Source organism: Pipistrellus kuhlii, unplaced genomic scaffold (assembly GCF_014108245.1).
Source record: "Pipistrellus kuhlii isolate mPipKuh1 unplaced genomic scaffold, mPipKuh1.p scaffold_m20_p_64, whole genome shotgun sequence".
In the NCBI taxonomy this organism is placed as follows: Eukaryota; Metazoa; Chordata; class Mammalia; order Chiroptera; family Vespertilionidae; genus Pipistrellus; species Pipistrellus kuhlii.
In genome coordinates, this window is record NW_023425567.1 from 195,001 (window position 1) to 215,970 (window position 20,970).

The 20,970-nt window shown below is 68.1% G+C and overlaps 1 protein-coding gene across 1 annotated transcript in view; it reads left to right on the forward strand.

The window, feature by feature from the left end:
* The first annotated feature begins 7,936 nt into the window (after nt 1-7,936).
* Nucleotides 7,937-20,970, forward strand: part of CELSR1 (cadherin EGF LAG seven-pass G-type receptor 1) — an 87,701-nt gene continuing 74,667 nt past the window's right edge. Inside the window, 3 exon segments of the mRNA XM_036420221.2 lie at nt 7,937-8,404; nt 8,406-8,485; nt 8,487-11,617. Of these exon segments, the coding sequence (XP_036276114.1) occupies nt 8,012-8,404; nt 8,406-8,485; nt 8,487-11,617 (3,604 nt within the window). The 5' untranslated portion in view covers nt 7,937-8,011.

Below are 20,970 nucleotides of genomic sequence, written 5' to 3' on the forward strand. Positions count from 1 at the left end.
TCTTCCTTTTGATCAGGGCAGGGCCTTGCCTGAGGGAGGGAGGAGGGAGCACAGCTGGCAGCTCCCTCCACAGGCGTGGCTCAGCCCCGCCCATCCAGAGCCCTCCTCCCGCAGGGCGGCCGAGCCTGAGCCGGCCTGCACCCCTAGGTGACTCCGAGAGACCCCCCCCTCAGGCCAGCTGCCGTCCGGGGTCCCCGCTGACCCCCCACGAAAGAGGCCTCTCCGAAGAGCAGGTCCCCTTTGCTCGCGCCCAGAATGTGGGGTCCCCTGGAGGCCATCTGGCTGAAGTTCGGGGGGCTGGCTGGAGGGGCAGGCTTCTTGGGCTCAGTGTCAGGCATCCCTTGGCGCTCTGTGCCCTGTCCTGGCCCAGCAGCCGGACCAGCCACCTCCCTCCCTCCCCCCCCGTCTGGGCCCGGCCGGCCTGCGCTCTGTTTCCCACACGTCCGCGTGGGGCCGGGTGCTGAGTGTTGCTAAGGGGCCGGCAGGACATTCCAACACCCAGCAAAAATAGCCGCGCCTGCAGCCTCTGCTCGGAGCCGGGCCTTCCTGCTCCTCCTGCAGCCCACTGTCCCCCCGGGGGGCGCCCTCCCGGCCCCCCCTGCAGCTCACCCTGTCCCCTCCCAGTCCCTCCTGCAACTCACTCTGTCCCCTCCCAGCCCCTCCTGCAGCCCACCCTGTCCCCCCGGGGAGCGCCCTCCCAGCCCCTCCTGCAGCCCACCCTGTCCCCCCGGGGGGCGCCCTCCCAGCCCCTCCTGCAACTCACTCTGTCCCCTCCCAGCCCCTCCTGCAACTCACTCTGTCCCCTCCCAGTCCCTCCTGCAACTCACTCTGTCCCCTCCCAGCCCCTCCTGCAGCCCACCCTGTCCCCCCAGGGGGCGCCCTCCCAGCCCCTCCTGCAGCCCACCCTGTCCCCTGAGGGGGCGCCCTCCTCGCACGTGGCTCTCACTGCCTGCCTCCCATGGCAGCCGTGGGCGGGCGGTGGCCCAGCCATGGAGATGGACAGGCCTCTGGAGGGGGCACCGGGTGAGGCCCCCACGGCGGGAGGAGGAGGCCTGGGGCGGGGGCACCAGGTCACCATCACTCACCACTGAGCTCAGACCCTGGGAACCGTGGTCTCGCTATTTCTTTTTAAAAAATATATTTTATTGATTTTTTATTTTTTTTACAGAGAGGAAGGAAGAGTGAGTTAGAAACATCGATGAGAGAGAAACATCCATCAGCTGCCTCCTGCACACCCCCCACTGGGGATGAGCCTGCAACCAAGGTACATGCCCTTGACCGGAACCAAACCCGGGACCCCTTAGTCCTCAGGCCAACGCTCTATCCACTGAACCACACCGGTTAGTGCTAAATATATTTTTATTGATTTCAGAGGGAGAGGGAGAGGGAGAGAGAGATGGAAACATCAACGATGAGAGGGAATCATGGATCGGCTGCCTCCCGCACTCCCCTTACTGGGGATCGAGCCTGCAACCCGGACATGTGCTCCGTCCAGGAATCCAACAGTGTCCTCCTGGTTCATGGGTTGACCACTGAGCCACACCAGCTGAGCTCCGCCCCTACTCCACCACACCTCCCCTCCACGGACACGTTCCCCCTCCCCAGCGGTGAGTCCCCGTCTGGGAGCCTGGGCGAGTGGCCTCCAGACCCCCTGCGGCTCCTCCACCAGCCGGCCCAATGGTTTGGAAGCTAAGTCCCCGCCCTGCACCTCGCCCTCAGTGCCCACGTGACCCTCCCATCCCTGCCCCCCACTCCTGCCTCGGGGCTTCTGTGTGCTCTTCCTGCTCCCCACAGTGTTCCCGGGCCGCTCCGCCCCCTTCCGTCCTGCCACTGTCACCAGAAACCTCGCCCCAGCTGGCCAGCCCCCTCTCTGCCCAGCATTCTCCTTTACATCGTCACTGGCAGCAGGACATTTCCCAGGTTTACGGTCTGTTCTCCCAGAGAACCATCTCTCTGGATGATTGTGTTCACAGGGTATGGGATGGATAGTGAATGAATTAGTGAGTGAATGAATGAGTGACTAGTGAATGAGTTAGTGAATGAGTGAGTGAATGAGTTAGTGAATGAATGAATGAATGAGTGCAAAAAGAGAGCCAAGGGCAGGTGCCAAGCAGCTGGCGTGACCCTGTTGAATGGCTTCTGGAGGCAAAGCTCTGAGGTCCAGCCACAGCATCAGGGGGCTGGGGGTCAGAGGGCCGGGGTCAGGGGGTTGGAGGTCAGGGGGCTGGGGGTCAGGGGGCTGGGGGTCAGAGGGCCGGGGTCAGAGGTCAGGGGACTGGGGGTCAGGGGGTTGGGGGTCAGAGGGCCGGGGTCAGGGGTTGGAGGTCAGGGGACTGGGGGTCAGAGGGCCGGGGGTCATGTCTGGGCAGGGGCAGGAGAGCGGAGGCCTCAGATTCTCATTCCGCCAATCCCACCCCCAGCAGGTTTAGGGCCCCTCTCTATACCCCACAAGGAACAAGGAACATCCCCTGTGAGCTTCTCATGAGAGCAAGGTTGTGGTCACAACGTCAAAATCCTATATAATAAAGAGCTAATATGCTAATTAGACCGGATAGCCGAACAACCTTCTGGACGTCATTCTGGATGTTCTTCTGGATGAAGCTGTGGCAACGGGGGCCGAGGCAGTTAGGGCAACCAGGCAGGCAGGCAGGTGAGTGGTTAGGGGCGATGAGGCGGGCAGGCAGAGTGGTTAAGGGTGATCAGGTAGGCAGGCAGGCAGGCGACTGGTTAGGAGCCAGTGGTCCTGGATTTCGAGAGGATGCAGGCCGGGCTGAGGGACCCTCCCCACTCCCTCCTCCCCCCATGCATAAATTTCGTGCATCAGGCCTCGAGTGTAGAAATAAAACATAATTTCAAAACCATTTAGTGTGCAGTTTTGCAGAGAGAAGTGTTTCGCCTTTTTTTCTCCCCTCAAAAGTAGAGGTTATTCAAAACAGTCAAAACGTAGAAACAGCCTGGCCAGTGCGGCTCATTTGGTGAGTGCTGACATGAATCAAGAGTTCACTGGTTCGATTCCCGGTCAGGGCACAAGCCCGGGTGGCGGGCTCCATCCCCAGTAGGGGGCATGTAGGAGGCAGTCTCTCATCACCGATGTTTCTCTCTCTCCCTCTCCCTTTCTCCTCTACGAAGCCAATAAAATATATTAAAAATAAACAGTAAATAAAAAGGGTGGATGTTACCGCTTGTGAAATGTATCTCTAAAGAGGAAGAAGGGAGATGAGGGATAAATGAGGCCAGGAGACAGCAGTGCCCCCCACACTGGCTTCATGATAGTGTGTGTGTCTCTCTGTGTGTATGTTTGCGTGTGTGCATGCGTGTGGATGTATGTTTGTGTGTGCATGTATGTGTGCAATCACACATGTGTGCATGTGTGTATGTAGTGATGCCAACCACAGCGGGTGCCTGTAATGACAGAACCAGGTATTTTCCAGAGTCTGCCTGTGGCCCCTGGCCCCCTTCCTGTCCCAGCACAGACGCCGTCCTCCGCTTGGCTCTGTGCTGCCGTGGGTGATCTTCCTGGGTCCTCGGGAGCCCGCTGGCCCAGCTGCGCCCCCGTCCCCCCGAAGAGCAGCCCGTGGCCCCCTGGAGCCCAGGGACTGTCTGCCCGTTCAGGCCATTCTCCGGGGGTGAGGGGCCCAGTGCCTGTCGGCCACGCGTGCAGGGGCACTGGGCCCTCACCTGCAAGGCCCGGTGTGGCAGAGCGAGGCCCGTGGCCTGAGCTCATGGGCAGGGACTGTGCTCGGCCACCAGAGGCCGCTGCAGCCCCAGCTGGAACCCGGAGGCCTGCCTGGGACGGTGGGTGCTTCTGGGTGGGGGAAGCGTTTTGGTGCTTTGTCCAACCTGCCCCCCCCATGGCCCCCAGAAAGGAAATGGCAGCACAGCGCACGGGACCGGTGCCCATCACCCCGTGTCCACAGCACTCTGTCAGGAGGTTCGGGATCCAGGCCTGGCACACACCAGTTTCCAGAACCTTCCTGGAGCCGAGGCCTGTCCAGGGTCCAGGGGCGGCGGGCTCAGGTTGCTCAGCCGCTGGCCCCTTGGGAGCACCTGAGGGCGGGGAGCCCCCGGAGGCCCTCACCGGAGGCCCCAGCCCGACACCCCACCATCTGCCATGAGAAGGCTCTGCCAGCCTCCCAGCAGGAATCACTCTCCGCGGGCCCGGCCCTCCCCGGTCTCCCCGGGAGGCACGGGGGCAGGAGGCGGTGACGGGCACATCCCTGTGCGCTGCCGCTGTGGGCGGCCCGCGAGGTCACGGCCCCGCTTCGGCTCCAGGCTTGAACTTCCCCCGTTTTCCGAGAGTCACCCTCCATGGTGCGGGGCCCTGGGGCGAGGCGGCCTGCCGAGCGGTGTCCCTCTGCGCCCTGGGCTCCCGCGGGCCGCTGTTCAGGACGGTGCCGCGGGGGGAACAGCCAGAACCGGGAGCTCCGGTCCGCGGCCCTGGCAGCAGGAGCGGGGCTGCTGTTTGGAAGGTGCGCAGCCCTAAAACCCCGGCTCCCGGCTCTTCTCCGCCTCCTGCCTCCTGTGTGACATACAGCAGCTCTGGGGCCGGTGCCCTGCTATATGCTGAGCCCCTCACCCCCAGAGTAACCCCGGAGAGCGGCAGGAGAGGCCACCCTGGCGGGGAGGGCAGGGTGCTGCCAGGCCGCCCACACCAGGGCCTCAGCTCCTCTGTGGACACCTGGGTGGGCTGGATCGGGGGAGGGGAGCCCAGATGCCCCTGGGAAGTGGGAGGGAGGGCCCCTGCCTCTCCGTGAGCATGGACAGCGCCAACCACTGAGCCACCGGCCGGAGACAGCGATGGTCCTGCTCGGTGACAACGGGCTTGGCCCTCTGTGAGCCTGCAGGAGCCAGGCCTGTGCCGGCCTCGGGGTGCAGGCGACACTAGGACGCTGGACTACCCCGCTCCACCTCCCCCCCCCCAGCGGGGATGAGGAGGGAGGAGGAGCCTGGCGAAGGTCACATGGCCAGTGAGTGGCAGACAGAACGTGCATGTGAGGCACCAGCCGCCTGAGAGTCCGATTACTGCTCCCTGAACAGGTGGACGGCCGCAGATACCGCACACGCTGCAGCGCCTTCAACCCCGAGCCCCCTCCCTCAGCGCCTCCCCCCCTGGCGCCCCCTCCCCACGGCGCCCCCCCCCGGCGTCCCCTCCCCACGGCGCCCCCCTCCTCAAGGCGCCCCCCCCGCGCCCCCTCCCCACGGCGCCCCCCACCCCACAGCGCCCCCCTCCCCACGGCGCCCCTCCCCCGGCGCCCCCCCCCCCGCGTCCCCCCCTCGGCGCCCCCCCCCCCGCGTCCCCTCCCCACGGCGCCCCCTCCCTCAGCGCCTCCCCCCACGGCGCCCCCTCCCCACGGCGCCCCCTCCCCACGGCGCCCACCTCCCCACGGCGCCCCCCTCCCCACGGCGCCCCCCCCCCGCGTCCCCTCCCCACGGCGCCCCCCCCTCGGCGCCCCCTCCCCACGGCGCCCCCACACACAGACGGCGCCCCCCCCCACGGCGCCCCCTCCCCCGCGTCCCCTCCCCACGGCGCCCCCTCCCCACGGCGCCCCCCCCTTGGCGCCCCCTCCCCACGGCGCCCCCCTCCCCACGGCGCCCCCCTCCCCACGGCGCCCCCCCCCCCGCGTCCCCTCCCCACGGCGCCCCCCCCCCGCGTCCCCTCCCCACGGCGCCCCCCCCACGGCGCCCCCCTCCCCACGGCGCCCCCCTCCCCACGGCGCCCCCTTCCATGGTGCATGCCTGCAGGAAAGTGCACAGAGCACCAGGCAGAGGTCAGTGTAATGTCACAAAGGCCACACTCCCTGGGGTCAAGGATGGACGGTCCAGCTTGGCCGGCGTGACTCAGTGGGTGAGCGTCGACCTGGGGACCAGGAGGAGGTCACAGTTTGATCCCCGGTCAGGGCACAGGCCCTGGTTGCGGGCTCGATCCCCAGAGTGGGGCGTGCAGGAGGCAGCCGATCCATGATCCTCTCTCACCATTGATGTGTTTCTTTCTCCCTCTCCCTTCCTCTCTGGCATCAATAAAAATATATTTAAAAACAAAGCAAATAACCATGGATTTCTTAAAACAAACAAAAAGAGTGGACAGTGCCCGCAGCCCCTGCTGGCCGTCCCTCCCTCTGGGCTTCTCCCGGAGCCTGGGCCGGGCCTGCTCTGACCACCGCGATGGGGCCGTCCTCTGCCTGTGGGCCTGTGCCGGCCGTCCTGCAGGGACAGCTGCCCGGCCCGGCCTGGGAGCAGGAAGCGCGGGCATTTCCTGCGGTTATCGTCCGGCCGCAGGTGTCCGATTCCGGAAAGTGAAAGCGGCCCACGCCCAGGCCTGGCCGCGGTGTTCACACAGCAGCGCCTGCAGCAGGAGCTTTGTTTGTTCAAGCCCAGCCCACCCGTCCGGTCCCATCCAAACCGTGTGGGCCCAGGTGGGCCCCTGCCCCTCACCCACCGGAGCTTCCCGCCGGGCTCGGGTGCTCTGGGCTGGCCTCCCCGCTCCCCCCAGGAGTGGCAGTCCAGAGGGTCGCACTGGAGGGCGGGCTCCCCTCCCTCCGGCCGCTCCTCTCCGCGGGCTCAGTGGAAATTCCCAGCGTGAAAGCAGATCTGCCTTCAGTCAGTAATGTCCTCACAGTGTGGCCGGCTGATGGGAATGAAGCTCCTATTTGGCTGCGGCCCAAAGACATGGTTTTTAGCAAAACTCGCAAAACTCCGGGTGATACTGGGCCAGGCCATTTGTCGGTTTATGTTCCCACCGGGCTCCACGCCTGCTCCGCTCACACCGCCCTCTCCAACCGGGCCCCCTCCCCACCGCTCCCCTGAGCGGCCCTGTCCCTGCGCCCCTCTCCCCTGACCGCCCCAAAGCCCCAGGCCAGGGGGCCAGGGCACCCACCAGGGGGCGGCGCAGGAGAGGGAGCTCCCCGCACCCTCACCCCCAGGCAGGCCTGCAGGAGGCAGTGGGGGGACAGGGTGCTGTCTCCAGGTTCGAAATGCCCCCAGGCCGCCCCACCCGCGCCACCTCCCCGGCCCGCGCCCTGCGTGGCCGCGGTTCACTGGGCAGCTGGACCTGGCGATGGGCACGCGTCGCGCACACCCGGACCGTCCACGCCACGAGGGACGGAGCTCGCCCCGCTGTCCTCGCTCCGTACACCAGTGCCACCGGGGGTTTAGCGCCTGGTTTAGAGGCGTCGGAGTCCGCTTCGGGGCGGCTGGTGTCTGAGCTCCGCGGGGCGGGCGCTTTGGCCCCGCACTTGCTGGGAGGTGTGACCGCCCAGCGGCCTCCCCGGCAGGAACGCACCCCGCACCCTCGTCCCCCCGGGCACCCCGCACCCTCGCCCCTCCGGACCCGAGCTGCCGGGTGGGACGCGGGGCTTGGGGCCCCGACAAGCAGAGCCGCCGCCCCGCTGGCCGCGGCCGCCCGGCCCGGCCCCGCCCCCGGGAGGCGGAGGGGAGGCCGCGGGGGAGTGGGCCCGGCCCCCCCTCCCCGCCGCGCCCCGCGTCTCCATGGCGACCTCCCCGGCGCGCACCTCCGGCTCCCTCCCGGGCCGCACAATGCGCCCGGCCGGGGGCGGGGCGGGGCGGGGCGGCCGGGGCGGGGACAGCGGCCGCGGGGCGCGGGCAGCCACCGCCAGCAGCAGCCGCCGCGGGTCCGAGCGGCGGAGCCGTCCAGGCCGCCCCGGGAGCGCAGCGCCCGCCCCGCTCCGGCCGCCCGCTGCCCACGCCGCCGGGTCCGAGCCCGCGGAGCCACCTGAGCCGCCGCCCGCAGGTGGATGCGCGGGGCGCCTCCCGGGGCGCCAGGAGGAGCCATCTTGAAACCAACTTGGCCAACTTTCGCCGAGTGCTCGCGGTGGAAGCTGCGGGGCGGGCGGCGCGCGCGGCCCCCGGGGTCCCCGCCCGGGCCCCCGGAGCGGCGGGGCGCGGGCTGCCGCGAGGGCCGGGCGCCGGGCCCCGCCGGGCGGATGCGGAGCCGGGGCCGCGCCAGGCGCATGGACTGCGCTGCCCCGGCGGCGCCCGGCTCGGGCTCGGGGCCATGCCGCCGCCCGCGCTGCCCTGGCTGCTGCTCCTGGCCGCGGCCGCCGCCCTGCCGGCGCTGGGGCCCCGGGCGGCCGCCTGGGAGCTGCGCGTGCCCGGCGGCGCCCGCGCCTTCGCCCTGGGCCCCGGCTGGACCTACGCGCTGGACGCGGCGCGCACCCCTCGGGCGCTCCGGGCGGCGCTGGACGTGAGCCGCGACGGGCGGCTGGGCGGGCGGCGGCGCGGGCCGGGCCCGGGGCCCCGCGGCTGCCCGCGCCTCGGGGGCCGCCCGCTGCCGCTGCACGTCCGCCTGGCGGCCCGCGGCGCCCCGGCCGAGTTGAGCCTCCGCCTGCGGGCGCGCGTGTCCGGTTCGGGCTGCGGCGCCCGGCCCCGGCCCCGCCCGCCGCGCGGTCCGCGCCGAGCTGCGCGCCCGGGCCGTGCTGACCGGGCCCGGCGCGGCGCTCTGCTTCCCGGGCCCCGGCGGCGGGGCCGCCCTTGCACGCGGCGCTGGCCGCGCTGACCACGTTCCCGGCCTGCAGCTGCCCGCCGCGCCCCGGCCGCCCCTGCCCGCGCCGGCCCGTCTGCCTGCCGCCCGGCGGCTCGGCCCGCCTGCGCCTGCGGTGCGCCCTGCGGCGCGCGCCCGGCGCCGTCCGCGTGGAGCTGGCGCTGGAGGCGGCCGCGGGGGCGCCCTCCCCGTCGCTGTCCCCGCCGCCGCCGGGGCCGCTTGAGGCCGGGGCCCGGGCGGGGGCGGCGCGGCGGGCCCGGCGGGGCGCCGGCGGCGGCGGCACCAGCCCCCAGTTCCCGCTGCCCAGCTACCAGGTGTCGGTGCCCGAGAACGAGCCGGCGGGCACGGCGGTCATCGAGCTGCGCGCGCACGACCCGGACGAGGGCGAGGCGGGCCGCCTGAGCTACCGGATGGAGGCGCTGTTCGACGAGCGCTCCGCCGGCTTCTTCCGCATCGACGCGGACACGGGCGCCGTGAGCACGGCGCGCCCGCTGGACCGCGAGGCCAAGGACACGCACGTGCTCAGGGTGAGCGCCGCGGACCACGGCCGGCCGCCGCGCTCGGCCGCCACCTACCTCACCGTCACCGTGGGCGACGCCAACGACCACGCGCCGGCCTTCGAGCGCGCCGAGTACCGCGTGCGCGTGCGCGAGAACCTGGAGCCGGGCTGCGAGGTGCTGACGGTGCGCGCGGCCGACGGCGACGCGCCCTCCAACGCCGACGTGCGCTACCGCCTGCTCGAGGGCGCGCGCGGCGTCTTCGAGATCGACGCGCGCTCCGGCGTGGTGCGCACGCGCGCGGCCGTGGACCGCGAGGAGGAGGCCGAGTACCGGCTGCTGGTGGAGGCCGACGACCAGGGCCGCAGCCCGGGCCCGCTCAGCGCCACGGCCGCGGTGCACATCGCCGTGGAGGACGAGAACGACAACTACCCGCAGTTCAGCGAGGCGCGCTACGCCGTGCGCGTGCCCGAGGACGTGGCGCTGGACACGCCGGTGCTGCGCGTGAGCGCCACGGACCGCGACCAGGGCCAGAACGCGGCGCTGCACTACAGCATCGTGAGCGGCAACCTCCGCGGCCAGTTCCACCTGCACGCGCTCAGCGGCAGCCTGGACGTGGTGCGCCCGCTGGACTTCGAGGCCGTGCGCGAGTACACGCTGCGCGTGCGCGCGCAGGACGGCGGCCGGCCGCCGCTCGCCAACGCCTCGGGGCTGGTGACGGTGACGGTGCTGGACGTGAACGACAACGCGCCCATCTTCGTCAGCAGCCCGTTCCAGGCGGCCGTGCTGGAGAGCGTGCCGCCCGGCCACTCGGTGCTGCACATCCAGGCGGTGGACGCGGACGCCGGGGAGAACGCGCGCCTGCGCTACCGCCTGGTGGACGCGGCCGAGGCCTCCGCCCCCGCGGGCGGCGCCGGCGCCCCGGGCCCCATCTCGGTCTCGGCCTCGGCCGCCGACTTCCCTTTCCAGATCCACAACAGCTCGGGCTGGATCACCGTGCGCGCCGGGCTGGACCGCGAGGCCGTGGAGCGCTACAGCTTCGCCGTGGAGGCGGTGGACCACGGCTCGCCGCCCATGAGCGCCTCGGCCAGCGTGTCCATCACCGTCCTGGACGTGAACGACAACGACCCCGCGTTCACGCAGCCGGCCTACGAGCTGCGCCTGAACGAGGACGCGGCCGTGGGCAGCAGCGTGCTGACCCTGCGCGCCCTGGACCGCGACGCGCACAGCGTCCTCACCTACCAGCTCACCGGCGGCAACACTCGCAACCGCTTCGCGCTCAGCAGCCAGAGCGGCGGCGGCCTCCTCACGCTGGCGCTGCCGCTGGACTACAAGCAGGAGCGGCAGTTCGTGCTGGCCGTGACCGCCTCGGACGGCACGCGCTCGCACACGGTGCAGGTCTTCATCAACGTCACGGACGCCAACACGCACCGGCCCGTGTTCCAGAGCTCGCACTACACCGTGAGCGTGCGCGAGGACCGGCCCGCGGGCACCTCCGTGGCCACCATCGGCGCCACGGACGAGGACACGGGCGAGAACGCGCGCATCACCTACGTGCTGGAGGACCCGGTGCCGCAGTTCCGCATCGACCCCGACAGCGGCACCGTCTACACGCTGACGGAGCTGGACTACGAGGACCAGGCGGCCTACACGCTGGCCATCACGGCCCGGGACAACGGCATCCCGCAGAAGTCCGACACCACCTCCCTGGAGATCCTCGTCCTGGACGCCAACGACAACGCGCCCCGGTTCCTGCGCGACTTCTACCAGGGCTCCGTGTTCGAGGACGCGCCCCCGTCCACCAGCGTCCTCCAGGTCTCCGCCACCGACCGGGACTCGGGCCCCAACGGCCGCCTGCTCTACACCTTCCAGGGCGGCGGGGACGACGGCGGCGGGGACTTCTACATCGAGCCCACGTCCGGCATGATCCGCACGCAGCGCCGGCTGGACCGGGAGAACGTGGCCGTGTACGCGCTCCGGGTGCTGGCCGTGGACCGGGGCAGCCCCGCGCCCCTGAGCGCCTCCGTGGACGTCCGGGTGGCCGTCCTGGACGTCAACGACAACGCCCCGGTGTTCGAGCGGGACGAGCTGGAGCTGCTGGTGGAGGAGAACAGCCCCGTGGGCTCCGTGGTGGCCCGCATCCGCGCCCACGACCCCGACGAGGGCCCCAACGCCCAGATCATGTACCAGATCGTGGAGGGCAACGCGCCCGAGGTCTTCCAGCTGGACCTGCTGAGCGGGGACCTGCGGGCGCTGGCCGAGCTGGACTTCGAGGCGCGGCGGGAGTACGTGCTGGTGGTGCAGGCCACCTCGGCCCCGCTGGTGAGCCGGGCCACCGTGCGCGTGCGCCTCCTGGACCAGAACGACAACCCGCCCGTGCTGCCCGACTTCCAGATCCTCTTCAACAACTACGTCACCGACAAGGCCAGCAGCTTCCCCGCCGGCGTGATCGGCCGCGTGCCGGCCCACGACCCCGACCTCTCCGACAGCCTCAACTACACCTTCCTGCAGGGCAACGAGCTGCGGCTGCTGCTCCTGGACGCGGCCACGGGCGAGCTGCAGCTCAGCCGGGACCTGGACAACAATCGCCCGCTGGAGGCGCTCATGGAGGTGTCTGTTTCCGGTGAGTGGCCCCCGGGCGCTGCCGGGCGAGCCGGGGCGCATCGGGGCGGGGCTGGGCGAGCCGGGGGGGATGTGTGGCCTCCGGTTGGAGGGCTGGGTGCTGAGAGGGAGCGGGAAGGGGTGGCTTCCCGCCCTCCCCAGCCGAGTGGGAGGGACGCGGCGCTGCTAGCCTCAGCATTCTTGCTGGGAACAGGCCCGGGCCGCTTCACGTTCAAGACCAGAGCTTCTTGGCGCGGGCCCCGTCCGGCCGCGGCTCCGAGGTGTGCTGTGAAAACCCGCTCTCCGGGTTATCTGAGTCATCTGGTTTGCCGGTGAGGCTGTGCCCATCAGCCACACACACACCTGTCCGTCTGGAGAGATCAAAGGTCACTGCCCTCCCATGTGCCAATTAGTCCCCGGGTGGGACGGCTGGAAATTGCTGGATGGGCCCTGAGTCACCCCGTAATGCGGCAGGAGTCGGCGCCCCGCGTCTCCTCCATAATAACTGGGCTGTGTGTGCCCCGTGTGGGAGCTCTGCGGAGCGGGGCGGCGTTTGATCTCGGCTTCGGCACCAGCCTGGGACTTCACGTCGGGGTGTTACTGAGAGGCCTGCCCCCCCCCCCCCCCCCCCCCCCGTCGCCCGGGGAGCCAGGGTGGGAACCAGCTGGCCTGCTCGGGGCTGGAGGGGGCCTGGAAGGATGCTGTTTTGGCTCAGCCAGCCACACGCTTGGCAGCACAGAGCTGGCCTCCGGGTGCCAGGCGGGGCCTGTGGGGCTGGGGAGAGGGAGACCCAGAGTGGGGGTGTGGGATAGAAAGAAGGATCTGGGGGGAGGCCGGGGAGTCTGGGAACGGTAAAGGGACCCCCAGCGGCTCCTCGGGAGCCCACCTGTGGACGTGGTCGGCTGCTGTGGGCTGTGACCTTAATTATCACCCAGAAAGGCTGGGGCGGGCGGGCTGAGTCAGTGTTTCAGGTTAGTCACTTAAACAATAAATTATTGGGCTATGCTATCACCGTGGGAGCCCCGGGAGGACGCAAGGTTTATTTCCTGGCTGCGTTTGATCCCGCAGTTGGCTGCAATTCTTTACGTACGCAGGGTGGGCAGCCAGCAGCTTCTGGTTGCGTGCCTGTCAGACCTGGCACTTGTGCGCTGGTCTGAAGTGATGCAATGCTTCAGCGCCGATTTGGGCTGGGGATGTTTTGGTTTTGTGAGGCCGTGAATGTGTGTGGAGAATACGGAATAGCCCTTAGGAGGACTGCTGACCCCGGGGTATTGGCTATTCTGAGCAGCGACACCATTTAAAAAAAAAAAGTCTTTCCTAAATTCCATTTGCATTTTCTTGTTCCTTTATCTGCTGGGCAGAGCAGAGTGGGCACGCAGCCTACGTAAACACGCCTTGGCAGAGCCCCAGGTGCCGGCTCTGCAGGGACGCGGTGCCTGTGGGAACAGTGCGTGCTGGCATCGGCGATGTTTGGCGTCCGGGCCCTCAGGAATGCGGCCCCGGTGTCGGCCGGATAACAGGGTTTAGGGTGGATTTCGTTCAAAAGAGGTTCGTTCCCCGGGGCCGCCTGGCCCACCTGGCGGGCCCACCGCCGGGACCACAGGCGGAGGCGGCTCTGGGGATTGTCCTGCGGGACGCACCTCGTCGAATCAGGCACGGGGGCTCCTGTGTCGACGCCCCAGGGAGTCACAAGGCCCTTTTACTGGGAATCAAGCAGTTTTCTATCGTCTTTCTTTGCACTGTCACTCACTCTGCTGGTGTCCGGGGTGCTTGGCTGCTGCCGTGTTACAGATGCAGAAGCTGAGGCTCCGGGTTACGCAGGGAGCGGGAGTCCCGGTGTACCCCAGGATCCAGAAAGCACCCTCGCTTACCTGGGACAGAGTTTGAGGAACTAGCCTGGGGTGAAACAGGCCCCGGGGCCACTCGGCTCCCGGTCCCGCTCCAGAGAAGCAAGACGCTATAAACTATAAACCGCTGCCATTCCCAGCAGCAGAGGCTGCTGTGAAGAAAGAAAACAAAGCAAAGCGATCTGCCCTTCAATTACCAGAGGCCATTCGTAGGTTTTATGGGGGAGCCGTGGAGAGAGCTGTTGTTTCAAACTCAGACGCCGTTTGCAGTGAAGCGGAACGGGCTTCCCCGTGTGCAGTCATGCCCGGGAGCCTCGAATGCAGGATTACCGCCCTGCAGGGCTGCCCGACCGCCCGGATGAGGTGGTGTGGGCTCCTGGCCAGGAAGGGCTGCGAGCTTCCAGCGCTGCTGGGGCGGGGCCTGTGGGGCGGGGCCCGTGGGGCGGGGCCCGTGGGGCGGGGCCTCTGGGGCGGGGCCTGGTGGACTTATTGGGAGGAGGTGGTTCCTTCCCTCCTGGGGGCTAGGGGGTTGGGAGGTGGGGGCCCGGGCCTTGGGGGCTAGGGGGCTGGGGGCTGGGGACTGGGGGCTGGGGCTGGGGGGTTGGGGGCCCCAGCAGCCATTCCCACTGTGTGTAGATGGTGCTCATGGTTCTATGCACCCTCCTCAGGACAAAGCACTGCAGGTGCTTGAAGAAGCTCTGAATTCTGAATACAGTCGAATTCCAATAGCTGTCGTTTTGGGGTAACACTTGGTTCGCGTGGGGCCTTCCATATGAGTGCTGAGAAATGGGCCTGCGTCTTGGAGGCACCTGGCTAGTCACCGGTGGGACGCCCAGGCGTTGAGTGCTGCCTGCGTCTCCCCGGGGAGGGTGTTTGGTAACATTGCCGTCGCCACCCAATGTGAACAGGCGTGTGCCTTTAGGACAGGACCCTCGGTGGGCGGGAGGGTGGACTCACGGGCCTGGGGGCAGCTCTTGCCGTGCGGAGTAAAGATGGTCGGCTGACGTGGGGTCCGGACGTGTCAGGAACAGCCGGACGGTGCCCGGGTGCGGGCAGTCTTTCTGCGTCCACGTGGGCGGAGGGCGTGGCACGGGCGCCCAGCTCGGTCGCGCTGCAGAGAGGACTGGCTGGGTAAACAGGACGCCGGGGACTGGTACGTAGACAACTGCAAACAAGGCAGTGGGAGGCGGCCGCCGTGCCAGGCACCGCCCGGGGGCAGGCGCGTTGCTTCTGGATCTGGGCTGGAGCCCCACGGGCGTCGAGCCGGGAGCTCCCGGGCATCCCATCCGGGCTGTGGGCAGCTCGCTCGCCGTGGACGGGCTGCAGTGGCTCTGGAGGTAGCCGACTGATAACAGAATCTCAGGAACACTGGCTCAGAGCAGAGGAGGGTCTGCTGAGCACCTGCCGTGTGCCAGGCCTGCTGTGTGCGAGGCCTACTGTGTGCGAGGCCTGGAGAGCCCTGTGGAGACCTACAGTGGACACATGGGTCCCTGCGGGGGGGGAAGGGGAGGCTGGGGAGGGCCTGGGGAGGTGAGGGGAGCTGGGGGCCGAGGTTGGGGCGGTGTCTGAGCTGCGGACAGGCATGAGCATGGAGGGGAGGGCCCAGCTTGAGGCTGAGGAGCACGGGGGACAGAGTGGACTGTGAGGCTGGAGGTCAGAGCTGCAGGTCTGGCTGGGAGAGACCAGCGGGGTCAGGGTTAGAGGCGGTCAGCGTGGCTGGGGCGGGCAGGAGGAGGGTGAGGGATGGCCAGTGACCTGTCTGTCACGTGAGAGGTGGTCAGGCTCGGGCCCTGTCCTGTCGGGTGGCCCCGTGTCGGGTGGCATGGACTGCATGGGGCCCGGGCTCTGGACGCCGGGGGAGAGGGCTCCTGAGGGGTCACCGGTGCCCGGCGGGAGTCTGAGGACGGAGATGTGGTTTGTGGCTTTCGTGAGAGCTGGAGTGGTGGGGGGATGGGAGCCCCCGGGGGGAGCAGGACAGGCCCCTGGGGGTGAGTGAGGCTCAGAGGAGAGGCGGGGGAGGGTAGAGGGGACTGTGGGGCCGGGAGGGACTGGCTGAGTTGAGAGCGAGGAAGAGTTCCCCTGTGACTCCGCACATCTGCCTGTCCTCCAGGCCACCTGCCTGCGCAGGCGTGCGCCCAGCGGGCACTGGCACCTTTCGGGGTCACTGGGCACGCGGACAAGTCTCTGTGGTGACCCTGAGGCCGTGTGGCCACGCTGAGTGTGCACAGGGCTGCTGGGTGGGCGGGGACGGTAGCTACCACTTCCGGTGGAGCCACGGCCTGCGATGGAGGAGCCGCAGGGCCAGGGACCCTGGGAGGGCCGAGGCCGCCGGTGCCCTGGGCTCAGGAGGGCCCGGTGCCCCATCCTGGCACACTGCCTGGTGACCTGAGGTCTCCATCCGGCCCCACCCACCGTGAGGGTGGCATGCGTGCTGAAATCACACCTGCGAACGTGCTGGCAGCGTTGGTGGTGCCAGGACTCGAGGCCGGACCCGGTGCCACGGTGGAAGCCCATCCGACCTGGGCTGCGCACACACCTGCCCACGCCGATGCCGGAGGGCAGGAACCAGGGAGGTGGGACGGGGTGCCAGGGCTGGCAGCACCGGGTGCTTGCGGTCGATCTTATCGCGGGGCAGCGCGGGCGGGAGCCTTCCCGGCTGGGCGGGTGCTCCCCTGCCACCGCCCCCGGGAATCGTCCTCTGGTGTTTCTCCTCGTCTGTGGCAGGCCACGTGGCGCACACAGCCCTGACCGTGGCGCACACAGCCCTCTGCGCCCCGGGTGCTGGTGTGGGGAGGGGAACCCGGAGCCCCGAGGAGGTGCGGGGGCCAGGGCCGCAGGCTGTGGCAGTCAGGGGCCGCCATGTGTTCATGGGGGCCCACGTGCACACACAGAGGTGCTTGGTGGTGCCTGTGGATTGTGGGTTGTTTGTGGACGAGCTGAGGGGTTCTGGGTTCTACCAGCCGAGGCCACAGCGGCTCTACCGCCTTCTCTGGGGCCAGAGGGAGGCAGGCAGGAGACGGCCCGGCAGTCAGTCCCCTGTCAGTCCCCTGGGGGCGTGGCCTGGCGAGAGGAGGGGCTTTGGCGTCAGGTGAGGCCGTGTGGACACCGGGCAGTTGGCTCCCTCCCAGATGTGAACATTCATTCCCCCCGGCAGCCCCACCCCGCTCTGCGTGTAATCACCGGTCAGCGCCCGTTCTCCCAACACCCTGGCTCTTCCCTAAACACAGACACACTCGGGCATGCAGACACACACACACGTGATCACTGGCACATACACACATATGCACACGGGTGTACACTCAGGACACACATGTATACCGACATACACGTGCACACACGCGAACATGAACGTACACATCAACACACGCGCTCACACGCATAGGTGCGCAGACATGATTTAAGCGGGACTTTGAGGCCCGTTCTTCGGCACAGCCTTCCCGCCGCCACCTCCCAGCGGGCCGTGAGCGGAGCTGGCGAGCGCGCCGGCGCCGGGAAGGGGGCTGCAGCCCTGGGCCCGGGGCCGGGGCCGGGGCCGGGCCAGCGAGTGTCAGCAGCCACGTCTGCTTTCCCAGTCCTTTTCCGGGGGCACGCCTGTGAGGGTGGTCGGGTGAGCAGGGAGCCCCCCTTGGCGTCCTTTCCCCACGGGTCTGTGGGCGCCGCCGGAAGCTTAGCTGGGAGGGCAGGGAGCAGCGGGCTGGCGAGGGGCGGAGAAGGGAGGGCGCGGGCGCGGGCGGGCGCGGGGAGATGGCGCGGCCCCGGTGGGGCAGGACGGCGTTCTCAGAAAGGTAACCGTGGCGGGAGCGCACGCCCCGAAGGCGTGACCACAGGGCCACCAGCGGGGCCGGCCGCACCCGTGCTCCCGCCGCCTGACGCACGCCGGCCACCGGGAGCCATAGCAGGCTTGTGCCCCGGCTGCCCGCAGCCTGGCAGGGCAGGGAACCCGGCACCTGCCTCGACACGGCTGGACCCGGGACCTCCGGCACAGGGACACGCGCTGTCACAGGACGGGTGCCGTGTGACGAGGGCGAGGCCCTGAGCGGTCAGCCTGGGGGGCCGGGCGGGCGGGGAGGAGGGACTCCGCCGTGCCAGGTGAGAAGAGCTGTTTGATGGGCTGTGGAGGGGGCCCCAAGGTGTGAATGGCCTTGATGCCACTCGGCTGCAAACTTCAAAACGGTAAAAAGCTGACGTTTTCCCACGTTTCCCGCGGTGACACAGGCTGACAGGACGAAGCGGTTCCGGCCGCGCAGGGCGGGGCGTGTGGGGAGCGCCTCTGCCGGGGGCCCGGAGGGGACGCCTCACCCCCCGCCCCCGAGGCTGAGCAGCCAGCAGCCCCCTTCGCCCTTCGGACGCCCGGTGCCCACGGGGACGGCTCCTCTGCCCTCCTCTGTGCCCCGAGTCCAGGAGCGGAGCCCCGGGCAGGCCCCTCCCTCCCTGGGGCACCGAGGGCGTCACCGTGGCGTTGGGTTCAGAGCAGCCGTTCCCAGCCTGTGGGTCCCATCCCTTTGGGGGTCGAACGGCCCTTTCACAGGGGTCGCCTGAGACCATGGGAAAACACAGGTATTTACGTTAGATTCACAACAGCAGCACAATCACAGCTGTGAAGCAGCAACGAAAATGGCTCTGTGGCTGGGTCGCCACCACAGGAGGAGCTGTGTTAAAGGGCGCGGCGTCTGGAAGGCGGAGCCCCTGGGCGAGAGGGGTGCTCCTCCTCTGGGGGCGGAGGAGGGAGGGGTGCGGAGCGGGTGGCCGCAGGGAGGCGGGCGCGGGGCGCGGGCCTGTGCCGTCCGGTGCCCGATGCCAGGTGAGCTGCCGTGGGCGTCGCCGGTCCCCCTCGCCGCCTGTCTCCCGCGAGCGTGGAAAACTCTCCCACGTGTCATGGAGACTCCCCCATCTCCCAAGAGCGGGCGGAAAATACGAAGGGGTGTTGTGCTGAGAGATTCCGTCAGAGGTCAGGGGTGTGTGTGTGCGTGTGCGTGTGCGTGCGCGCCCGTGTGACAGGAAGCCCAGGGCCGTGAGCTCTGCGTGTTGGTGTGGGCGCCTCGCTGTGGGACAGAGAGGCCCGGGAAAGCAGGACTGGGGCCGGGGGGGACACAGAGGCTGGTTCTGCTGCCCGGCCAGGACCTCTTGATGTGAAATAGGGCACCCAGGCCGGTGTGGCTCAGTGGACAGAACACCGGCCTGTGGACCAGCGGATCCCAGGTTGGATGCCGGTCAAGGACACACCTCGGTTTCAGGCTCCTCCCTGGCCCAAACCTGGCGGAGCCCGTGCAGGAGGCAACCCTCGCTCGGTTCGTTTCTCTCACATCGATAGATGTCTCTCCCTCTCTCTCCCTCTCTCTCTAAAAGCCAGTGGAAGATATCCTCGGGGGAGGAGTAACAACAACCAAGCAGGCCGGGCACCGGCTGGGGCCTGCCCTCAGGGCAGACGGGCTGGGCGGGCAGCGCCAGGTCCCAGGCTGGCGGGGCCGCCGCTGTGTTTGCAACAGACCTTGGCGTTTCCCTCCCTCGCTCTGCCGCCCCCCAGCCCGGCCTCTTTTGAACCCAGAGCCGGCTTGCTGCCGGGTGAACCTGGCCTGAGCTCCTGCAGGGGCCAGACTTGTATCTGGCAGCTTCAGGGAAACGGAGGCAGGTGTCCCTCCGTGCTCTGACCTGACCCGCCTGGGACAGCAGGCTTTCCCTGCCGAGGGCACTCCAGAGGCACCAGCTGCCCCGGGGTCTGTGTCGGAGGTGCTGAGTCCCCGGGGGGCCAGGCGGCCTGACTGTTTGGGGAGGGGGCCGGCCAGTGACAGGATGTCTGATTCCTGAGGCAGTCACGGTCCTCGTGTGTGTGTGTGTGTGTGTGTGTGTGTGTGTGCGGTTCACAGAATGTCAGAGCCACATTAAAGTGGAGCCGAGACCGGTTTGGCTCAGTGGATAGAGCGTTGGCCTGTGGACTGAAAGGTCCTGGGTTCGATTCCGGTCAAGGGCATGTACCTTGGTTGCGGGCACATCCCCAGTGGGGGGTGTGCAAGAGGCAGCTGGTTGATGTTTCTCTCTCATCGACGTTTCTAACTCTCTGTCCCTCTCAATTTCTCTCTGTGTAAAATCAATAAAATATATTTTTTAAAAAATGGACAGTCAGCCATTGCGGCTGTCAAGTTCTGGGACGTTTCCTTTTAATATCCTATATAATGAAGAGCTAATGTGCTAACTAGACCAAACAGCAAAATGACCTTCCAGACGACCTGCTGGACGAAGCTGGGCTGGGAGGATCTGGGAGGGCCGAGCCCCTTGCACGAATTTTGTGCATCGGGCCTCTAGTGTATCCTATCTAATAAAAGAGTGATATGCAGATTGACCGTCACTCCAAACACACAAGATGGCTGCACCCATGTGATCACAAGATGGCCAGCAGGGGAGGGCAGTTGTGGGCAGTTAGGGGTGACTAGGCCAGCAGAGGAGGACAGTTGGAGGGGGGACCAGGCCTGCAGGGGAGGGCAGTTAGGGGCAATCGGGCCGGCCAGGGAGCAGTTAAGCATCGATCAGGCTAGCAGGGGAGTGGTTAAGGTGTGATTAGGCTGGCAGACAGAAGTGGTTAGAGGCAATCAGGCAGAGGCAGGTGAGCAGTTTGGAGCCAGCAGTCCTGGATTGTGAGAGGGAAATCCCTGAAGGGGTCCTGGATTGGAGAGGGTGCAGGCTGGGCTGAGGGATCCCCCCCTCGTCCCATGCACGAATTTTGTGCACTGGGCCTCTAGTTTAATATGTTTGTATTGCTTTCAGAGAGGAAGGTAGAGGAACAGAGGGTTAGAAACATCAATGATGAGAGAGAATCATGGATTGGCTGCCTCTTGCACCCCTCCCACCCACTGGGGAGAAGTCTGCAACCCGGGCATGGAATCGAACCCAGGACCCTTCAGTCTGCAGGCCGACGCTCTATCCAGCAAGCGAAACCGGCCATGCCCGGATTATTTTTATCACCTTAAGATTGTACACTGTCTTTTCATACTTTAAAATCGGATGGCATTCTCCAGGCCCAACATTCCTGCTGCTCGGGGTTCCTTCTGTTGGTAGCTAAGGCGATGAGGACTTCCCGGCCGTGGGTCGGAGTGGCTGCTGTGAGCGGAGGGCGTCGCTGTCCGGTGGCACGGGGCAGGCGGTGCACGCGCCCCTCCAGGCCGAGCGCGGGCCCTTCCCGGGAGCTCTGGCGCCCGGCAGCTCGGGAGCTTGGTGCCCGCTGACCCGGGAGGGGCAGGGAGAGCCGTCTGGCCGGTGAGTCCAGAGGGGCGGGCCCAGGGCTTCACGCAGGCAAGTCCCGCTCTCCGAGGCTCCTGTCGTTAAACAGCTCTATTCCCCGGCCGGCCAGCCCGGGCCGTCCCAGACACCGACGCCCGCTCCCGGCTCAGGCCGTCAGAGGCGGAGGGCCCGGGCTGCCCCGCGCCTGGGGACAGGCTGTCGTGCGGGAGTCCGGGCGGGCCGGGGCCCAGGCTCCTGCAGCCACACCGCTGAGCGGGGGATGGCTCAGCCGCGCCTGGGCCGTGGGCATGAGGTC